General features: G+C 59.9%; 1 protein-coding gene across 1 annotated transcript in view; it reads left to right on the forward strand.

The window, feature by feature from the left end:
* The window catches only part of NPR2 (natriuretic peptide receptor 2), a 45,982-nt gene extending 31,690 nt beyond the window's left edge, over positions 1–14,292 (forward strand). The window contains exons 5-23 of the mRNA XM_060263514.1: positions 1,264–1,399; positions 1,678–1,772; positions 3,658–3,787; positions 4,263–4,347; positions 5,391–5,511; positions 5,702–5,776; positions 6,162–6,239; positions 8,661–8,765; positions 8,895–8,966; positions 9,128–9,287; positions 9,481–9,636; positions 11,352–11,520; positions 12,618–12,764; positions 12,846–12,969; positions 13,355–13,423; positions 13,513–13,687; positions 13,784–13,882; positions 13,998–14,089; positions 14,233–14,292. Coding sequence (XP_060119497.1) covers positions 1,264–1,399; positions 1,678–1,772; positions 3,658–3,787; positions 4,263–4,347; positions 5,391–5,511; positions 5,702–5,776; positions 6,162–6,239; positions 8,661–8,765; positions 8,895–8,966; positions 9,128–9,287; positions 9,481–9,636; positions 11,352–11,520; positions 12,618–12,764; positions 12,846–12,969; positions 13,355–13,423; positions 13,513–13,687; positions 13,784–13,882; positions 13,998–14,089; positions 14,233–14,292 — 2,148 coding nt within the window. The remainder of the gene's footprint in view (positions 1–1,263; positions 1,400–1,677; positions 1,773–3,657; positions 3,788–4,262; positions 4,348–5,390; positions 5,512–5,701; positions 5,777–6,161; positions 6,240–8,660; positions 8,766–8,894; positions 8,967–9,127; positions 9,288–9,480; positions 9,637–11,351; positions 11,521–12,617; positions 12,765–12,845; positions 12,970–13,354; positions 13,424–13,512; positions 13,688–13,783; positions 13,883–13,997; positions 14,090–14,232) is intronic.
* Positions 14,293–15,233: the final 941 nt, after the last annotated feature.

Here is a 15,233-nt window from a genome sequence, read left to right on the forward strand (position 1 = left end):
CCCATAGAATGCAATGGACTCCATACCCAATTTGGCGCCCCCGTCCGTTGGTGCCTTGGGCAACCACCCCCCTCTGCCCCCGCTAGATCTGCCCCTGCCTGGGGGAGCTGTGTCCACGGGGCCAGCCCCTCATGCTCAGCGGCCCTCTCTCCGCCCCCTTGTTCCAGCACCACCCCTCATGTGCAGCGGGGGGGGGGCACCTTCGCCAACTGACCTGGCGTCTCCTGCCCTCCCCTGGACACGGAGATAGAATGCAATCCGAGAGAGGTCGCTATAGTGGATACCACAACACAAAATGCCAGCTAGTGACCAATTTACTAAGAAGTATGCAGAAAGCAGTCCAAATGTCCAAAACATGTATATTCAAGTCCCAAAGTAGTGCGGTGACAAGCCAATCGATTAAGTACTTGTTTCTTTCCAGTCTTCATCAGACCTGGGACCAATATTGATTCAATTATATAGATTTTACACAGTTTTCAAAAAAGAGGGATGCGGAGCGTCTCCAGCAGCAATTTCACCTCGGCTGCAGCTCAGTATGTGGCTTCTTGTGCCACAAGAAACAAGTACTTAATCCATTGGCTTGTCACCACACTACTTTGGGACTTGAATGTACATGTTTCGGACATCTGGACTGATTTCTATATACTTCTTAGTGAATTGGTCACTAGCTTGCATTTTGTGTTGTGTGCTCCGTGGACACTGGCACCTGCAAGCGTGGCAAAGCCTCTCGTGTTTTGGGGGGAGGGGGAGCATGGGACCAGGGAGGGGGCTGTGTGTGTGTGTGTGTGTTGCAGCAGCAGAAGGCGAGTGGGCGGGCGAGAGTCTGATGTGGGAAAGGAAGCTGGGCCGGTGATAGGGATCAGCTGTCTGCCCGGGGAAGGCTGGGGCCGCATGGCTGGAGGAAGAAGGGCTGAGGTCTCTCCAGCTGCATGGGGCAGGCCCCAAAGGAGCAGTCCTTTCCAGTGCTCATGAAGGATCCGTGGGATGGGCTGCCAGGGTTCTAGACTAACATTTCTTGGATGGGCTGCAGGAGCTGAGCTTGCCCAGTGCGGGGAATGGAGTTCCTTCAGAGAAGGAGAAGCCCTTCCTTCTGGCCACCAGAGGACACTGCTAAGTGCTCCGTCAGCCCACCTCAGTCTCCCTTGTGCCCCAGTCAGGGCAGACCTTCAGGTGCAAGGCAAAGGCTGGCCACAGGAGGGCAGGAGAGGGCGAGTGGGCGTAGGACTGGGCCTTGACCTCTCTCTCCGTGTCCCACCAATGCAGAAGAACTTGGTGGCCGGCTGCTTCCACGACGGGCTCCTCCTCTATGCTGCCGTGCTGAACGAGACGCTGCGTGAAGGTGGAAGCAAGCGGGACTCCAGCCGCATCCTCCAGAAAATGAAGGGCCGGAAATTCCAGGGTATTGGATGCTGTGAGGAGGGGAAAGAAGCTGGCGATGGGGGCTGAACCCATCAGATATCCTGAGCTGAGGTTTGCCAAGCTGGGAAGCGGCAGGAGAGAGAGGTGGGAGGCAGGGAGGGGGCTGGCTGGATGGGGGAGGGGCTCTCTGCCGGTCCCCAGAGCCTGGTCTGGCCAGAACCAGCTCCAGCTGCGTCTCCTCTCCTCTCCACTGCATGCACAGCGGGCGCCAGGGGCCTTGTGGAAATGTTGCACTTCTCCCCCTCTCTCCTTGATCAGGTGTCACTGGGACCGTGAGCATGGACAACAACAATGATCGAGAGACAGATTTTGACGTGTGGGCCATGGCAGACTTGGAAACCGGAGAATATCAGGTGGGGCAGAAGGGCAAGGGAGGGAAGAAGGCAAGGAGGGAGGGAGGGAGGGCCCCCAAAGATTCATGAAGGAGAGGTCCACAAAGATTACCAGCCAGGGGAACTAAAGGGAACCTCCATATTCAGAGGCAATCAACCTCTGAATCCCAAAGCCGGGAGGCAACACCAGGGGAAGGCCTCGGCCTCTCTGCCCTGTTGATGGCCCTCCAGAGGAACTGGTTGGCCCCTGTGTGAGACAGGAGGCTGGACTAGATGGACCCTCCCTGGTCTGACCCAGCTGGGCTCTTCTCATGTTCTTTTGAAAGCCTCAGCCTCTCTGCCCTGTTGTTTGCCTTCCAGAGGAACTGGTTGGCCACTGTGTGAGACAGGAGGCTGGACTAGATGGACCCTCCCTGGTCTGACCCAGCAGGGCTCTTCAGATGTTCTTCTCAGGGGAAGGCCTCAGCCTCTCTGCCCTGTTGCTGGCCCTCCAGAGGAACTGGTTGGCCACTGTGTGAGACAGGAGGCTGGGCTGGATGGACCCTCCCTGGTCTGACTCAGCAGGGCTCTTCTGACATTCTTCCCAGGGGAAGGCCTCGGCCTCTCTGCCCTGTTGATGGCCCTCCAGAGGAACTGGTTGGCCCCTGTGTGAGACAGGAGGCTGGACTAGATGGACCCTCACTGGTCTGACCCAGCAGGGCTCTTCAGATGTTCTTCTCAGGGGAAGGCCTCAGCCTCTCTGCCCTGTTGCTGGCCCTCCAGAGGAACTGGTTGGCCCTGTGTGAGACAGGAGGCTGGACTAGATGGACCCTCACTGGTCTGACCCAGCAGGGCTCTTCAGATGTTCTTCTCAGGGGAAGGCCTCAGCCTCTCTGCCCTGTTGCTGGCCCTCCAGAGGAACTGGTTGGCCACTGTGTGAGACAGGAGGCTGGGCTGGATGGACCCTCCCTGGTCTGACTCAGCAGGGCTCTTCTGACATTCTTCCCAGGGGAAGGCCTCGGCCTCTCTGCCCTGTTGATGGCCCTCCAGAGGAACTGGTTGGCCCCTGTGTGAGACAGGAGGCTGGACTAGATGGACCCTCACTGGTCTGACCCAGCAGGGCTCTTCAGATGTTCTTCTCAGGGGAAGGCCTCAGCCTCTCTGCCCTGTTGCTGGCCCTCCAGAGGAACTGGTTGGCCCTGTGTGAGACAGGAGGCTGGACTAGATGGACCCTCCCTGGTCTGACCCAGCAGGGCTCTTCAGATGTTCTTCTCAGGGGAAGGCCTCAGCCTCTCTGCCCTGTTGCTGGCCCTCCAGAGGAACTGGTTGGCCACTGTGTGAGACAGGAGGCTGGGCTGGATGGACCCTCCCTGGTCTGACTCAGCAGGGCTCTTCTGACATTCTTCCCAGGGGAAGGCCTCGGCCTCTCTGCCCTGTTGATGGCCCTCCAGAGGAACTGGTTGGCCCCTGTGTGAGACAGGAGGCTGGACTAGATGGACCCTCACTGGTCTGACCCAGCAGGGCTCTTCAGATGTTCTTCTCAGGGGAAGGCCTCAGCCTCTCTGCCCTGTTGCTGGCCCTCCAGAGGAACTGGTTGGCCCTGTGTGAGACAGGAGGCTGGACTAGATGGACCCTCCTTGGTCTGATCCAGCAGGGCTCTTCTGATGTTCTTCTCAGGGGAAGGCCTCGGCCTCTCTGCCCTGTTGCTGGCCCTCCAGAGGAACGGGTTGGCCACTGTGTGAGACAGGATGGTGGGCTAGATGGACCCTCCCTGGTCTGATCCAGCAGGGCTCTTCTGATGTTCTTCTCAGGGGAAGGCCTTGGCCTCTCTGCCCTGTTGTTGGCCCTCCATAGGAACTGATGAGCCCCTGTGTGAGAGCACGCAGAACAAAGTGGAGCACTGATTGGATGTTCTTTCTTTCCACAGGTGGTGGGTCATTACATGGGATCAGAGAAGCAGATGAATTGGGTGGGACCCATCCACTGGAAGAAGGGGGGGCCTCCTCTCGACAACCCTCCCTGTGTCTTTGATGTGGATGACCCCACCTGTGATAAAAGTGGGTGTATCCAGAGGCCTCTGCACCTCCCTGCCCTCCTCAGGCTTCCCATTTTTTCCCACGCCGGGTTTAGGGATGGGGGAGTCAGCCTAGACCTCATCCTGCTGTTTCCAGCCTAGGTGTCTCTACAGTCCGGCCTCTGTCCCCTCCACCTGCTCAGGTGTCCTGGCCCCTTCTGGGCTGCTCAAAGGCATTTGGCTGTGGGGCAGGCCCATGGGCTGGCCTTCTGTGCTCCGGAGAGGTCATTGCCTGCAGCCTGCCTTTGGGGCTTGTGGGTGGGAGGTGGGGCAGCCCATGGGGGGAGGGTTTCCACAGTGGGCTTTGGAGCCCTCCAGAGATGTGCAACCTCCCCCTCCCTCCCTCCTTCCCTCCCCACACACTGGACTGCCAGGAGCTGAGTGAGGTTGGGGGCTGAGCTCTCTCAGGGAAGCCTCCCCCACACACTCTCTCCCAGCTCTTCTGCCTCCCCTTGCAGCTCCGCTCTCCACCTTGGCCATCGTGGCGCTGGGAGCCGGACTCACCTTTATCATGTTTGGAGTTTCCAGCTTCCTGATCTTCAGGTGAGGGAGCCCCCCAGCCCCGTGGGTGTGAGTGGGGGGGGGGGCGGTGATATGAACATATGAAGCTGCCTTATACTGAATCAGACCCTCGGTCCATCAAAGTCAGTATTGTCTACTCAGACTGGCAGCAGCTCTCCAGGGTCTCAAGCTAAGGTTTCTCACACCTATTTGCCTGGACCCTTTTAGTTGGAGATGCCGGGGATTGAACCTGGGACCTTCTGCTTACCAAGCAGATGCTCTACCACTGAGCCACCGTCCCTCCCCATAGTGGGGCAGGGCTTGACTCTGTGCCTGGACGGCCTCTTGTGGCTTGGCCCAGGACCCCACGCTCTTCTTTTCCTGGTTGCCTGGCTACATCCTCTCCCTTCCCCTGCAGCTGGCCCCGGGGCTGCCCCAAAGGCCTCAAGAAGCAGCCCTGGAAACAGGAGGAGGCTGAGAAGTGGGGAGCAGCGGCCTTTCTCTCCAGCACTGTCCACGTGGGCCCACTTCCGTGCCTTCCTCTCCCCCCCCCCCACCAAGGGCAGGACAGGGCAGGGCTGACTGCAGTGCTTTGAGCTTCCAGAGGCCTGGGGGATATGGGTCACTCCAGCCCTCCCCTCGTATCATTAACTTTGGGGGCTGCATTTCCACACGTGGGCCTTGGGAAGGCCTACCAAGGCCAGCAGCCGATCCTGATGAGCAGAGTGGAATGAAGCTTCCATTCAGAGGTGCTCTAGCTTTGGAGGCCATGAGCTGAGGGTGGTCGGCCAGGGCCCGGTGGACTGACTCCTGAGCTTCCCAGGCGCAGTCCTCCTCCCCCCAGAGAGAGCCTGTGTGGGGCGGGGCACAGGGAGTCAGGCAGGGGAAAGGCCTCCCCCCCCCTCCGCGCATGGAGCAGTCTGGGTGACCTGGCCTGCCCCGTAAGGTGGCTGCAGGCAAAAAATGGAGGAGGGGCTGGGGGCAGCTGGGAGGGGGGCTCTTGGAGGAGGGGCAGGGACTGGGCTGGGCTCTCTGCTCTGAAGGAAGGGCCTGGCCAGCCTGCTCCCCCCCTCCTGCCTCCTCAGGAAGCTGATGCTGGAGAAGGAGCTCGCCAGTATGCTGTGGCGGATCCGCTGGGAGGAACTGCAGTTTGGGAGTTCCGAGCGCTACCACAAGGGGGCAGGCAGCCGCCTCACCCTCTCTCTGGTGAGACCCCGGGAAGCCCCCCCCTCCTGGCAGTTGAGGGGCAGCCTGCCCCCCCCCCCGTATCTGTTGTCTCCAGACTGTTGTGCCCTGTGCCCGCTGGTGCTCCTGTCCAGCTGCCTTGTGTCCCCCCAGAGCCTGCCTTGCGTTCAAGTCATGACTGCTGTTTCCTCTTTCCCTCCTCCACCCCCAGCGTGGCTCTAGCTATGGCTCCCTGATGACGGCACATGGCAAGTACCAGATCTTTGCCAACACCGGCCTCTTCAAGGTGAGCGTCCCTCCTCCGGACAGGACTCCCTCCACCCCCCATGGCTCTCTGGCAGGCCAGAGGGCGGCTCTCCTTCCTTGGATGTATTTCAACAGACGCTAGGTGGCCACCTGACAACGATGAAGATCCTGTGAATTTAGGGGGAGGGGTTTGTGAGTTCAGAGTGGTTCCTCAGTGGAACAGGCTTCCTCCTCGGGAGGTGGTGGGGTCTCCTTCCTTGGAGGTTTTCCAACAGAGGCTAGATGGCCACCTGACAGCGATGAAGATCCTGTGAATTTAGGGGGAGGTGTTTGTGAGTTTCCTGCATTGTGCAGGGAGTTGGACTACATGACTCTGGAGGTCCCTTCCAACTCTAGGATTCTGTGATTCCTCTCTCCCACTGCAGGGGAATGTCGTGGCCATCAAACACGTCAACAAGAAGCGGATTGACCTGACGAGGCAGGTGCTCTTCGAACTCAAACACGTAGGTACCGGGGGGGGGGAGGGAGAGGCTGGGGGGAGGGGCTGACCTGGCCCAGATGGCTCCAACCATCCCAGCTCCCATGGGGCCAGTTCTCCATCCTTGTATGTGTGAACATATGAACGTATATGAACCTATGAAACTGCCTTCTACTGAATCAGACCCCCCTGGACCCATCAGTCTTGTCTACTCAGACTGGCAGCTGCTCTCCAGGGTCTCCAGCTGAGGTTTTTCACGCCTATTTGCCTGGACCCTTTTGAGTTGGAGATGCCGGGGATCGAACCTGGGACCTTCTGCTTACCAAGCACATGCTCTGCCAATGAGCCACAGGCCCTCCCCAAAGAGAGCCATTGTGTCATATGAACATTTGAAGCTGCCTTCTACTGAATCAGGCCCGCCTGGGCCCATCAGTCAGTCTTGTCTGCTCAGACTGGCAGTGGCTCTCCAGGGTCTCAAGCTGAGGTTTTCCACGCCTATTTGCCTGGACCCTTTTGAGTTGGAGATGCCGGGGATTGAACCTGGGACCTTCTGCTTCCCAAGCAGATGCACTACCATTGAGCCGCAGCCCCATTCATGGCTCTCCAGGGTCTCAAGCTGAGGTTTTCATGCCTATTTGCCTGGACCCTTTTGAGTTGGAGATGTTGGGGATTGAACCTGGGACCTTCTGCTTCCCAAGCAGAATCACTACCATTGAGCCACCATCCCTCCTTAACATTTATGAAGCTGCCTTCTACTGAATCAGACCCCCCTGGGCCCATCAAAGTCAGTCTGGTCTACTCAGACAGGCAGTGGCTCTCCAGGGTCTCAAGCGGAGGTTTTCCACGCCTATTTGCCTGGACCCTTTTGAGTTGGAGATGCTGGGGATTGAACCTGGGACCTTCTGCTTCCCAAGCAGATGCTCTGCCACTGAGCCACAGCCCCATTCATGGCTCTCCAGGGTCTCAAGCTGAGGTTTTTCACGCCTATTTGCCTGGACCCTTTTTAGTTGGCGATGCCGGGGATTGAACCTGGGACCTTCTGCTTCCCAAGCAGATGCTCTACCACTGAGCCACAGCCCCATTCATGGCTCTCCAGGGTCTCCAGCTGAGGTTATTCACGCCTATTTGCCTGGACCCTTTTTAGCTGGAGATGCCGGGGATTGAACCTGGGACCTGAGGTTTTTCATACCTATTTGCCTGGACCCTTTTTAGCTGGAGATGCCGGGGATTGAACCTGGGAGCTGAGGTTTTTCATACCTATTTGCCTGGACCCTTTTTAGTTGGAGATTTCGGGGATTGAACCTGGGACCTTCTGCTTACCAAGAAGATGCTCTACCACTGAGCCACAGCCCCATTCATGGCTCTCCAGGGTCTCAAGCTGAGGTTTTTCACGCCTCCTTGCCTGGACCCTTTTTAGTTGGAGATGCCGGGGATTGAACCTGGGACCTTCTGCTTCCCAAGCAGATGCTCTGCCACTGAGCCACAGCCCCATTCATGGCTCTCCAGGGTCTCAAGCTGAGGTTTTTCACGCCTATTTGCCTGGACCCTTTTGAGTTGGAGATGCCGGGGATTGAACCTGGGACCTTCTGCTTCCCAAGCAGATGCTCATCCACTGAGCCACAGCCCCATTCATGGCTCTCCAGGGTCTCCAGCTGAGGGTTTTCATGCCTATTTGCCTGGACCCTTTTGAGTTGGAGATGCCGGGGATTGAACCTGGGACCTTCTGCTTCCCAAGCAGATGCTCATCCACTGAGCCACAGCCCCATTCATGGCTCTCCAGGGTCTCCAGCTGAGGTTTTTCACGCCTATTTGCCTGGACCCTTTTTAGTTGGAGATGCCGGGGATTGAACCTGGGACCTTCTGCTTCCCAAGCAGATGCTCTGCCACTGAGCCACAGCCCCATTCATGGCTCTCCAGGGTCTCAAGCTGAGGTTTTTCACGCCTCCTTGCCTGGACCCTTTTTAGTTGGAGATGCCGGGGATTGAACCTGGGACCTTCTGCTTCCCAAGCAGATGCTCTGCCACTGAGCCACAGCCCCATTCATGGCTCTCCAGGGTCTCAAGCTGAGGTTTTTCACGCCTATCTGCCTGGACCCTTTTGAGTTGGAGATGCCGGGGATTGAACCTGGGACCTTCTGCTTCCCAAGCAGATGCTCTGCCACTGAGCCACAGCCCCATTCATGGCTCTCCAGGGTCTCAAGCTGAGGTTTTTCATGCCTATTTGCCTGGACCCTTTTTTGGAGATGCCGGGGATCGAACCTGGGACCTTCTGCTTACCAAGCAAATGCTCTGCCACTGAGCCACCGTCCCTCCCCTATAATCCCACCCTGCTGCTGCTTTCTCCAAATCCCACCTTGGTGCCAGCTCCCCTCGCACGCCAGTCACTCATGGGCCCCCCTGAAGGGCTGCCCACCCCCTGGTTCAGCCCTGATTCTTCCTGGCTGCAGATGCGAGACATCCAGTTCAACCACCTGACGCGCTTCATCGGGGCCTGCATTGACCCTCCCAACATCTGCATCGTGACGGAATACTGTCCCCGGGGCAGCTTGCAGGTGAGGAAGGGGCTGCCTCCCTCCGTGGGGGTTGGAAGGGGGCAGCAGGGGGGAGGACGGCCCTCCCCTCTGCTTGTGGATGGGCAGTGCTGCCTGGTCCTGCATCACCCCCTCCCTCCCCCCCCCCAGGACATTCTGGAGAACGAGAGCATCAACCTGGACTGGATGTTCCGCTACTCCCTCATCAATGACCTCGTCAAGGTGAGGGGAGGGGCGGGCCTGTGTTGGGGGGTGAAACAGAAACTGGCAAGGGGCGACCCAGTCCAGGACAGAGAGACCCCCCTGCACACACAGGCACCCCCCCCGACAATTCCCTCCCTGGCTCCCCCACCCCCGCTCAGCAGCTCCTCCTCGCCCCCCAGGGCATGGCGTTCCTGCACAGCAGCATCATCGGGCAGCACGGCAGCCTCAAGTCCTCCAACTGCGTGGTGGACAGCCGCTTTGTGCTCAAGATCACCGACTACGGCCTGGCCAGCTTCCGCCAGAGCAGCGAGGGGGAGGGCAGCCACGCCCTTTACGCCAGTGAGTGTCCCGCCGGGCGTGATGCCTCTGGGTGGGGGGGAGGGACCCTGTGGACTGGCTCCTATCCTTCCCTCCTCCCGCAGCAGGGAGTGCCGAGGAGGCAGCTTTCAGCCTCCCTCTGGCCAAGGAAGCCCCCGCTTTTGAAGCAGCCATTCCCACCGCCCTTTGACCTCTGGCTCTTTCTTGGCTGCAGAGAAGCTGTGGACCGCCCCAGAGCTCCTGCAGAACCGGCGCCTGCCCCCTCCTGCCATGCAGAAGGCCGATGTCTACAGCTTTGGGATCATCCTGCAAGAGATCGCCCTGCGCAACGGGGCCTTCTACGTGGAGGGCATGGACCTCAGCCCCAAAGGTGAGCAGCAGCAGGAGGAGGGGCTGTGGAGCCACTGCTGTGTGGCCCCTGCTTCAGTCCCCGCCAGGCCAGCGAGGGCAGCAGCGGTAGCAGCCTCCTCTGCAGGACTCTGAGAGCGGCTGCCAGGCAGACCTGGAGGGAGGAGGCAGCTGCCGGTGCCTTTGAGTGGGAGGAGGCATGGATGGACGGTCCCAGCCGGCTTGTCTCCTGCACCTCTCCAGTGTGGGGATCAGGGTAAACAGAGGCTGGATGGCCATCTGACAGCAAAGAGGATCCTGTGCATTGAGGGGGAGGGGTTTGTGAGTTTCCTGCATTGTGCAGGGGGTTGGACTAGATGGCCCTAGGTGACAGGCTGGAAAACTGGGCTAAAACCGATGAAATGAATTTTAACAGGGAGAAATGTCAAGTTCTGCATTTAGGAAGGAGAAATCCAATGCATGATAATAGGATGGGGGAGACTTGTCTTAGCAGTAGTATGTGCGAAAAGGATCTAGGAATCTTAGTGGATCATACGCTGAACATGAGTCAACCATGTGATGCGGTGGCTAAAAAGGAAAATGCAATTTTGGGCTGTATCAACAGAAGTCTAGTGTCCAGATCACGTGATGTGATGGTATACCTTTACTCTGCTCTGGTGAGACCTCCCCTGGAGTCTTGTGTTCAGTTTGGGGCACCACATTTTAAGAAGGATCTAGACAAGCTAGAAGGGGTCCAGAGGAGGGCGACGAAGATGGTGAGGGGTCTGGAGAAGAAAGGTTGAAGGAGCTGGAGGTGTTTAGCCTGGAGAGGAGAAACTGAGAGGGGATAGGATCACCATCTTCAAGAACTTGAAGGGCTGTCCTATAGAGGATGGTGTGGAATTGTTTTCTGTGGCCCCAGGAGGTAGGACCAGAACCAATGCGTTGAAATTAAGCCCAAAGAGTTTCCGGCTCAACATTAGGAAGAACTTCCTGTAAGAGCAATTCCTCAGTGGAAGAGGCTTCCTCCTCGGGAGGTGGTGGGCTCTCCTTCCTTGGAGGTTTCTCAACAGAGGCTAGATTGTTATCTGACAGCGATGAAGATCCTGTGAACTTCGGGGGAGGGATTTGTGAGTTTCCTGCATTGTGCAGGGGGTTGGACTAGATGACCCTGGAGCCCCTTGCAGTTCTAGCATTCTATGATTCTATGACCGGGCGGAGGGGGAGATGGGATCGGGGTCTCCAGGAAGGGTGGGGTTAGGGCCTTCCTCCAGTCAGTCCCTCGGGCCCTGGCCGGCTGTGCAGGGAGTCCCTTTGCTCACGTGGCAGTGGGGGTCCAAGGGTTAACCCTGCCCAGCCCAGGAGCTGGGAGTGGCAAGCGTGGGGCACAGTTCTCTGCCAGAGACGCGTTCCAGGGATGCCCGGCCTCGCTCAAAGGGTCGCAGTCTAGGAGATGAGGAGGGGGCCCTCCTGCCTTGCAGCTGCTCACCCTCAGTGTGGGGGGGGGGAGAGGGGGCAGCTGCTGCTTCCTGGGCCAGGGATCTGGGGGGGGGAGGAGTTTTGATGCTGCTGCTGCTGACCAGGTGATAATGCCACTCTGTGTCTGTCTTCCCCGCTCACCAGCACCAGGAAGCTCATGCGCCTCCCCTCATTGTCTCAGTGGCCCACCCATGGCATGACCCCCCCCTCACCACAGCCGGCCTGGCCTCCATTTCACTTCACTCCTCTGCACCCCCGTGCCCACCCCCTCCCCCACAGAGATTGTGCAGAAGGTGCGCAACAGCCAGCGGCCCTACTTCCGCCCCACGGTCGACACCCGGCTGCACAGCGAGGAGCTGGCCGTCCTCATGGAGCGCTGCTGGGCTCAGGAGCTGGCCGAGCGCCCCGACTTCACCCAGATCAAGATCTTCATCCGGCGCTTCAACAAGTGGGTGCCAGGGGGAGCGGCCGGGGAGGGGGCACACGGCGGCACTGGGCCCCGCTCCCTGCCCACATCGCCCTTTGCCAGACGAAGCAGCTGGCTTGGGGATTGCAAAGGCTGAGGGCCCTTCCAGACGCTGGCCTGGTCTGCAAATGAATACTCCCCCCCCCAGCACTGGGTACATCCCAGCCCCCCCCCAGTGAGTGGACGCCCTGGACTCCGCCCTCTCGCCTCCTCAGTGACCAGCCCACTCCAGGAATCCTGCCCCTCTCCCCGCACCCAGCCTTCCAGCACTGCAGGGAGGGAGGGCGAGAAGGAGGGGGAGAGACAGAGAGGGAGGGAGAAACAGAGGGGGGACGGAGGGGGGAGAGAGAGACAGAGGAGGGAGAGGGAAGGAGAGTGGGAGAGGAGAGAGACAGAGGGGGGGAGAGGGAAGGAGAGACAGAGAGGAGAGACAGGGAGGGAGAGACAGGGAGAGATGGAGGGGGGGAGAGAAGGAGAGACGGAGAGAGGGAGGGAGGAGAGACGGGAGCGAGAGGGAAGGAGAGAAAGGGAGAGCAGAGGGACAGGGAGAGGGGGAGAGAGTTGGAGAGAGGGAGAGGGGGAAGGAGAGAGGGAAGGGAAAGAGAGAGGCAGAAAGAGGGGAGAGAGACAGGGGGGAGAGATGGAGGGAGAGACAGGGAGAGGGAGGGGAGAGAGACAGAGGGTGGGAGGGAGGGAGGGAGGGAGGGAGGGAGAGGGAGTGACAGAGGGAGGCCAAGTGAAGCAAGGATGAGCCTCTGTGGGGAGAGGGGGCTTGACCTCAACCAGTCCTCAGCTGGGGGGGAGGTGCCCTGTCAAGACAGCCAGTCTGCCCCCCTCTATCCCTGTTGATTCCTGTGAGGCTGGAGAAGAGGCACTTGGCTGCCCTGCCCATGTGGCAAAGGCCCTCCGCGAGGACAAGACCCCAGGCTCAGTGGGTGTCTTTGTCCTGCAGCTGCTGCCCCTGCATGCAGGAGGAAGGCCCTGGTGGCCCAGGTGGGGGAGGGGGGCGTGCCTTGGCCAGGGCTCCTCCCCCTGCTGCCCCTCCACCTGCAAGCCTTCCTCCTTGCCCTCCTCCGCAGGGAGGGCAGCGCCAGCATCCTGGACAACCTGCTCTCGCGCATGGAGCAGTACGCCAACAACCTGGAGAAGCTGGTGGAGGAGCGCACCCAGGCCTACCTAGAGGAGAAGCGCAAGGCGGAGAACTTGCTCTACCAGATCCTGCCCCAGTGAGTGGTGGGGCGGGAGGCAGAAGCCCCTCCTCTCCCCTCTCGGCCCCCCGGCCCCTGACTCTCTGCCCTTCCCTGCAGCTCCGTGGCCGAGCAGCTCAAGCGTGGGGAGACGGTGCAGGCAGAGGCCTTCGACTGCGTCACCATCTACTTCAGCGACATTGTGGGCTTCACCTCCCTGTCGGCGGAGAGCACCCCCATGCAGGTGCCCGGAGAAGGGGGGCAGGAGGAGGCCCAGCTCTGCCCTGCCTGTGCCTCGCTCTCCGCCCCCCTCCAACAACCCTGGTCTGGCCCGTGTCGCCCCTGGGGGCGGGCTTGGAGTCTCGCCGAGCCTGACTCTTCTCTTGTGCTGGAAAGGGGGCTGTCTTCTGGGGCCTCCGAGTGGCAAGGGGGACCAGGTCAGCCCGTCCTAAGCAGCCCCACAGCCATGCAGGCTCTCGTGATGCCTTTGGGCCGAGGCCTTCCCCAGTCCAGCCTGCCTCCTGCAGCCCCAGGGAGTTGCTTGCCCCTGTGGGCGGCGAGAGGCAGGGGGCTGTGGAAAGGCTTGGGCAGGGAGTGACCTGCCTCTTCTGCCCCCTCCCTGCCCACAGGTGGTGACCCTGCTCAACGACCTTTACACTTGCTTTGATGCCATCATCGACAACTTTGATGTCTACAAGGTGGGTGTGGCCTGAGGGGAGGGGCGGGCAGGGCGGGGCTGGTGGCCCCCAAGCGGTGGGCGGAGCCTGAGGCTGCCCCTCCCCCACAGGTGGAGACCATTGGCGATGCCTACATGGTGGTGTCGGGGCTGCCCGTGCGGAACGGCAAGCTGCACGCCCACGAGATCGTCCGCATGGCCCTTGCCCTCCTGGAGGCCGTGAAGACCTTCCGCATCCGGCACCGGCCAAGCGAGCAGCTGCACCTGCGGATCGGCATCCACTCTGGTGAGCAGCAGCAGCAGGCCGGGCCGGGCCAGGGGGAGGGAGCGGGGCAGGGGCTGTGGGAACCGGGACTGCATCTTCCTCCCTCCCTCCCTGCAGGGCCGGTGTGTGCCGGAGTGGTGGGCCTCAAGATGCCTCGCTATTGCCTCTTCGGGGACACGGTCAACACAGCCTCCCGCATGGAGTCCAACGGCGAGGGTGAGGCGTCTTCCGGGTCAGGGGAGGCTGGGGCCACCACCCTCAGTCCCCGGGGGCCTGCCCGGCTCTCCAGCTGGCTCACCCTCCCCCACTGAAGCCCCGATCCCCTCCCCAGCCTTGAAGATCCATGTGTCGGCCTCCACCAAAGAGATCCTGGATGAGTTTGGCTGCTTTGAGCTGGAGCTGAGGGGGGACGTGGAGATGAAGGTGGGTGCTGCTCCTGGGGAGGGATAACGGGGGGGGGGGGTTGCCCCCCCAAGAGGGCAGCCTTCTGTGGTGTCTCACAGGGTGGGGCTGTTTCTGGGGCCCTGGAGGCAGCTGGGCGCCTTCTTCTTCTTCTTCCTTGGCAGGGCAAGGGGAAGCTGCGGACCTACTGGCTGCTGGGTGAGAAGGACCTCGGTGTCATCTGATATGGCCCCTCCCCCCACGAAGGGCACAGGTGGCAGCTGCTCTCAGCAAGAGGTGCAGCCACAGCGGAAATTGCTTTCCCTTGGAGCAAGGAGAGAGAATGAGAGAGAGAGAACACCAACTGGACCGCAGGGGCAGGAAGACCCCCTGGCTGGAGAGGCCCCTGCTAGGCTGGGCTGAAGCAGGCAGGGCTGCCGGGCCCCCCCGCTGCCCCCATGACACCAGCAGCCCTCCCCCCGCCCCATGCCAGTGAGGGCCCCTCAGCATCGAGAGCAGGGCTGTGCCCCGTTCTCCCCTGGACCTGCTGCCCTGCGGGGCCTGGCCGGTTCCTGGCCCCTGCCTGCCTGCTCCACGCAGCTCAGCTGGCTGAGCCACCCAGCGACTGCTCCCTCCCTCCCCCCCCAGATGTAAATATACAAATCCAAACATAGTACAGAATATTTTGTTGAAATACAGACTTTTTAACCCACAAGACTGGGAGTGTGTGTGTCTGGGGGCAGTGGAATGCATGGTAGGGGTGTGCCAGCCATACAGGCAGGGCAGGAGCAGAGGCCAGCCCAGGGGGCGGGGAGCCTTAGAATCATAGAGTTGGAAGGGACCTCTGGGGTCATCTAGTCAGCGTCTGATCCACTAAGACCCCGAGATCCTTTTTGCACACACTACTGCTAAGACAAGTCTCCCCCATCCTATAACCATGCATTGGATTTTTCCTACCTAAAGGCTGAACTTGACATTTATCCCCCGTTAAAATGCATTTTATTGGTTTCAGCCCAGTTTTCCAGCCTGTTCCAGACCCACCTAATGGTAACAGGATCCAACTTGTCAACAAGGCCAGAAAGGGAAACCTTCTAAAAAGCCTTACTGCAATCCAGATACAGGATGTCTCCTGCATTCCCCTGATCCAGCCTCGTCTGGCCCGTGAGAAGGACACGGTGCAAGTCTT

Source organism: Heteronotia binoei, unplaced genomic scaffold, assembly GCF_032191835.1.
Source record: "Heteronotia binoei isolate CCM8104 ecotype False Entrance Well unplaced genomic scaffold, APGP_CSIRO_Hbin_v1 ptg000322l, whole genome shotgun sequence".
Lineage (NCBI taxonomy): Eukaryota > Metazoa > Chordata > Lepidosauria > Squamata > Gekkonidae > Heteronotia > Heteronotia binoei.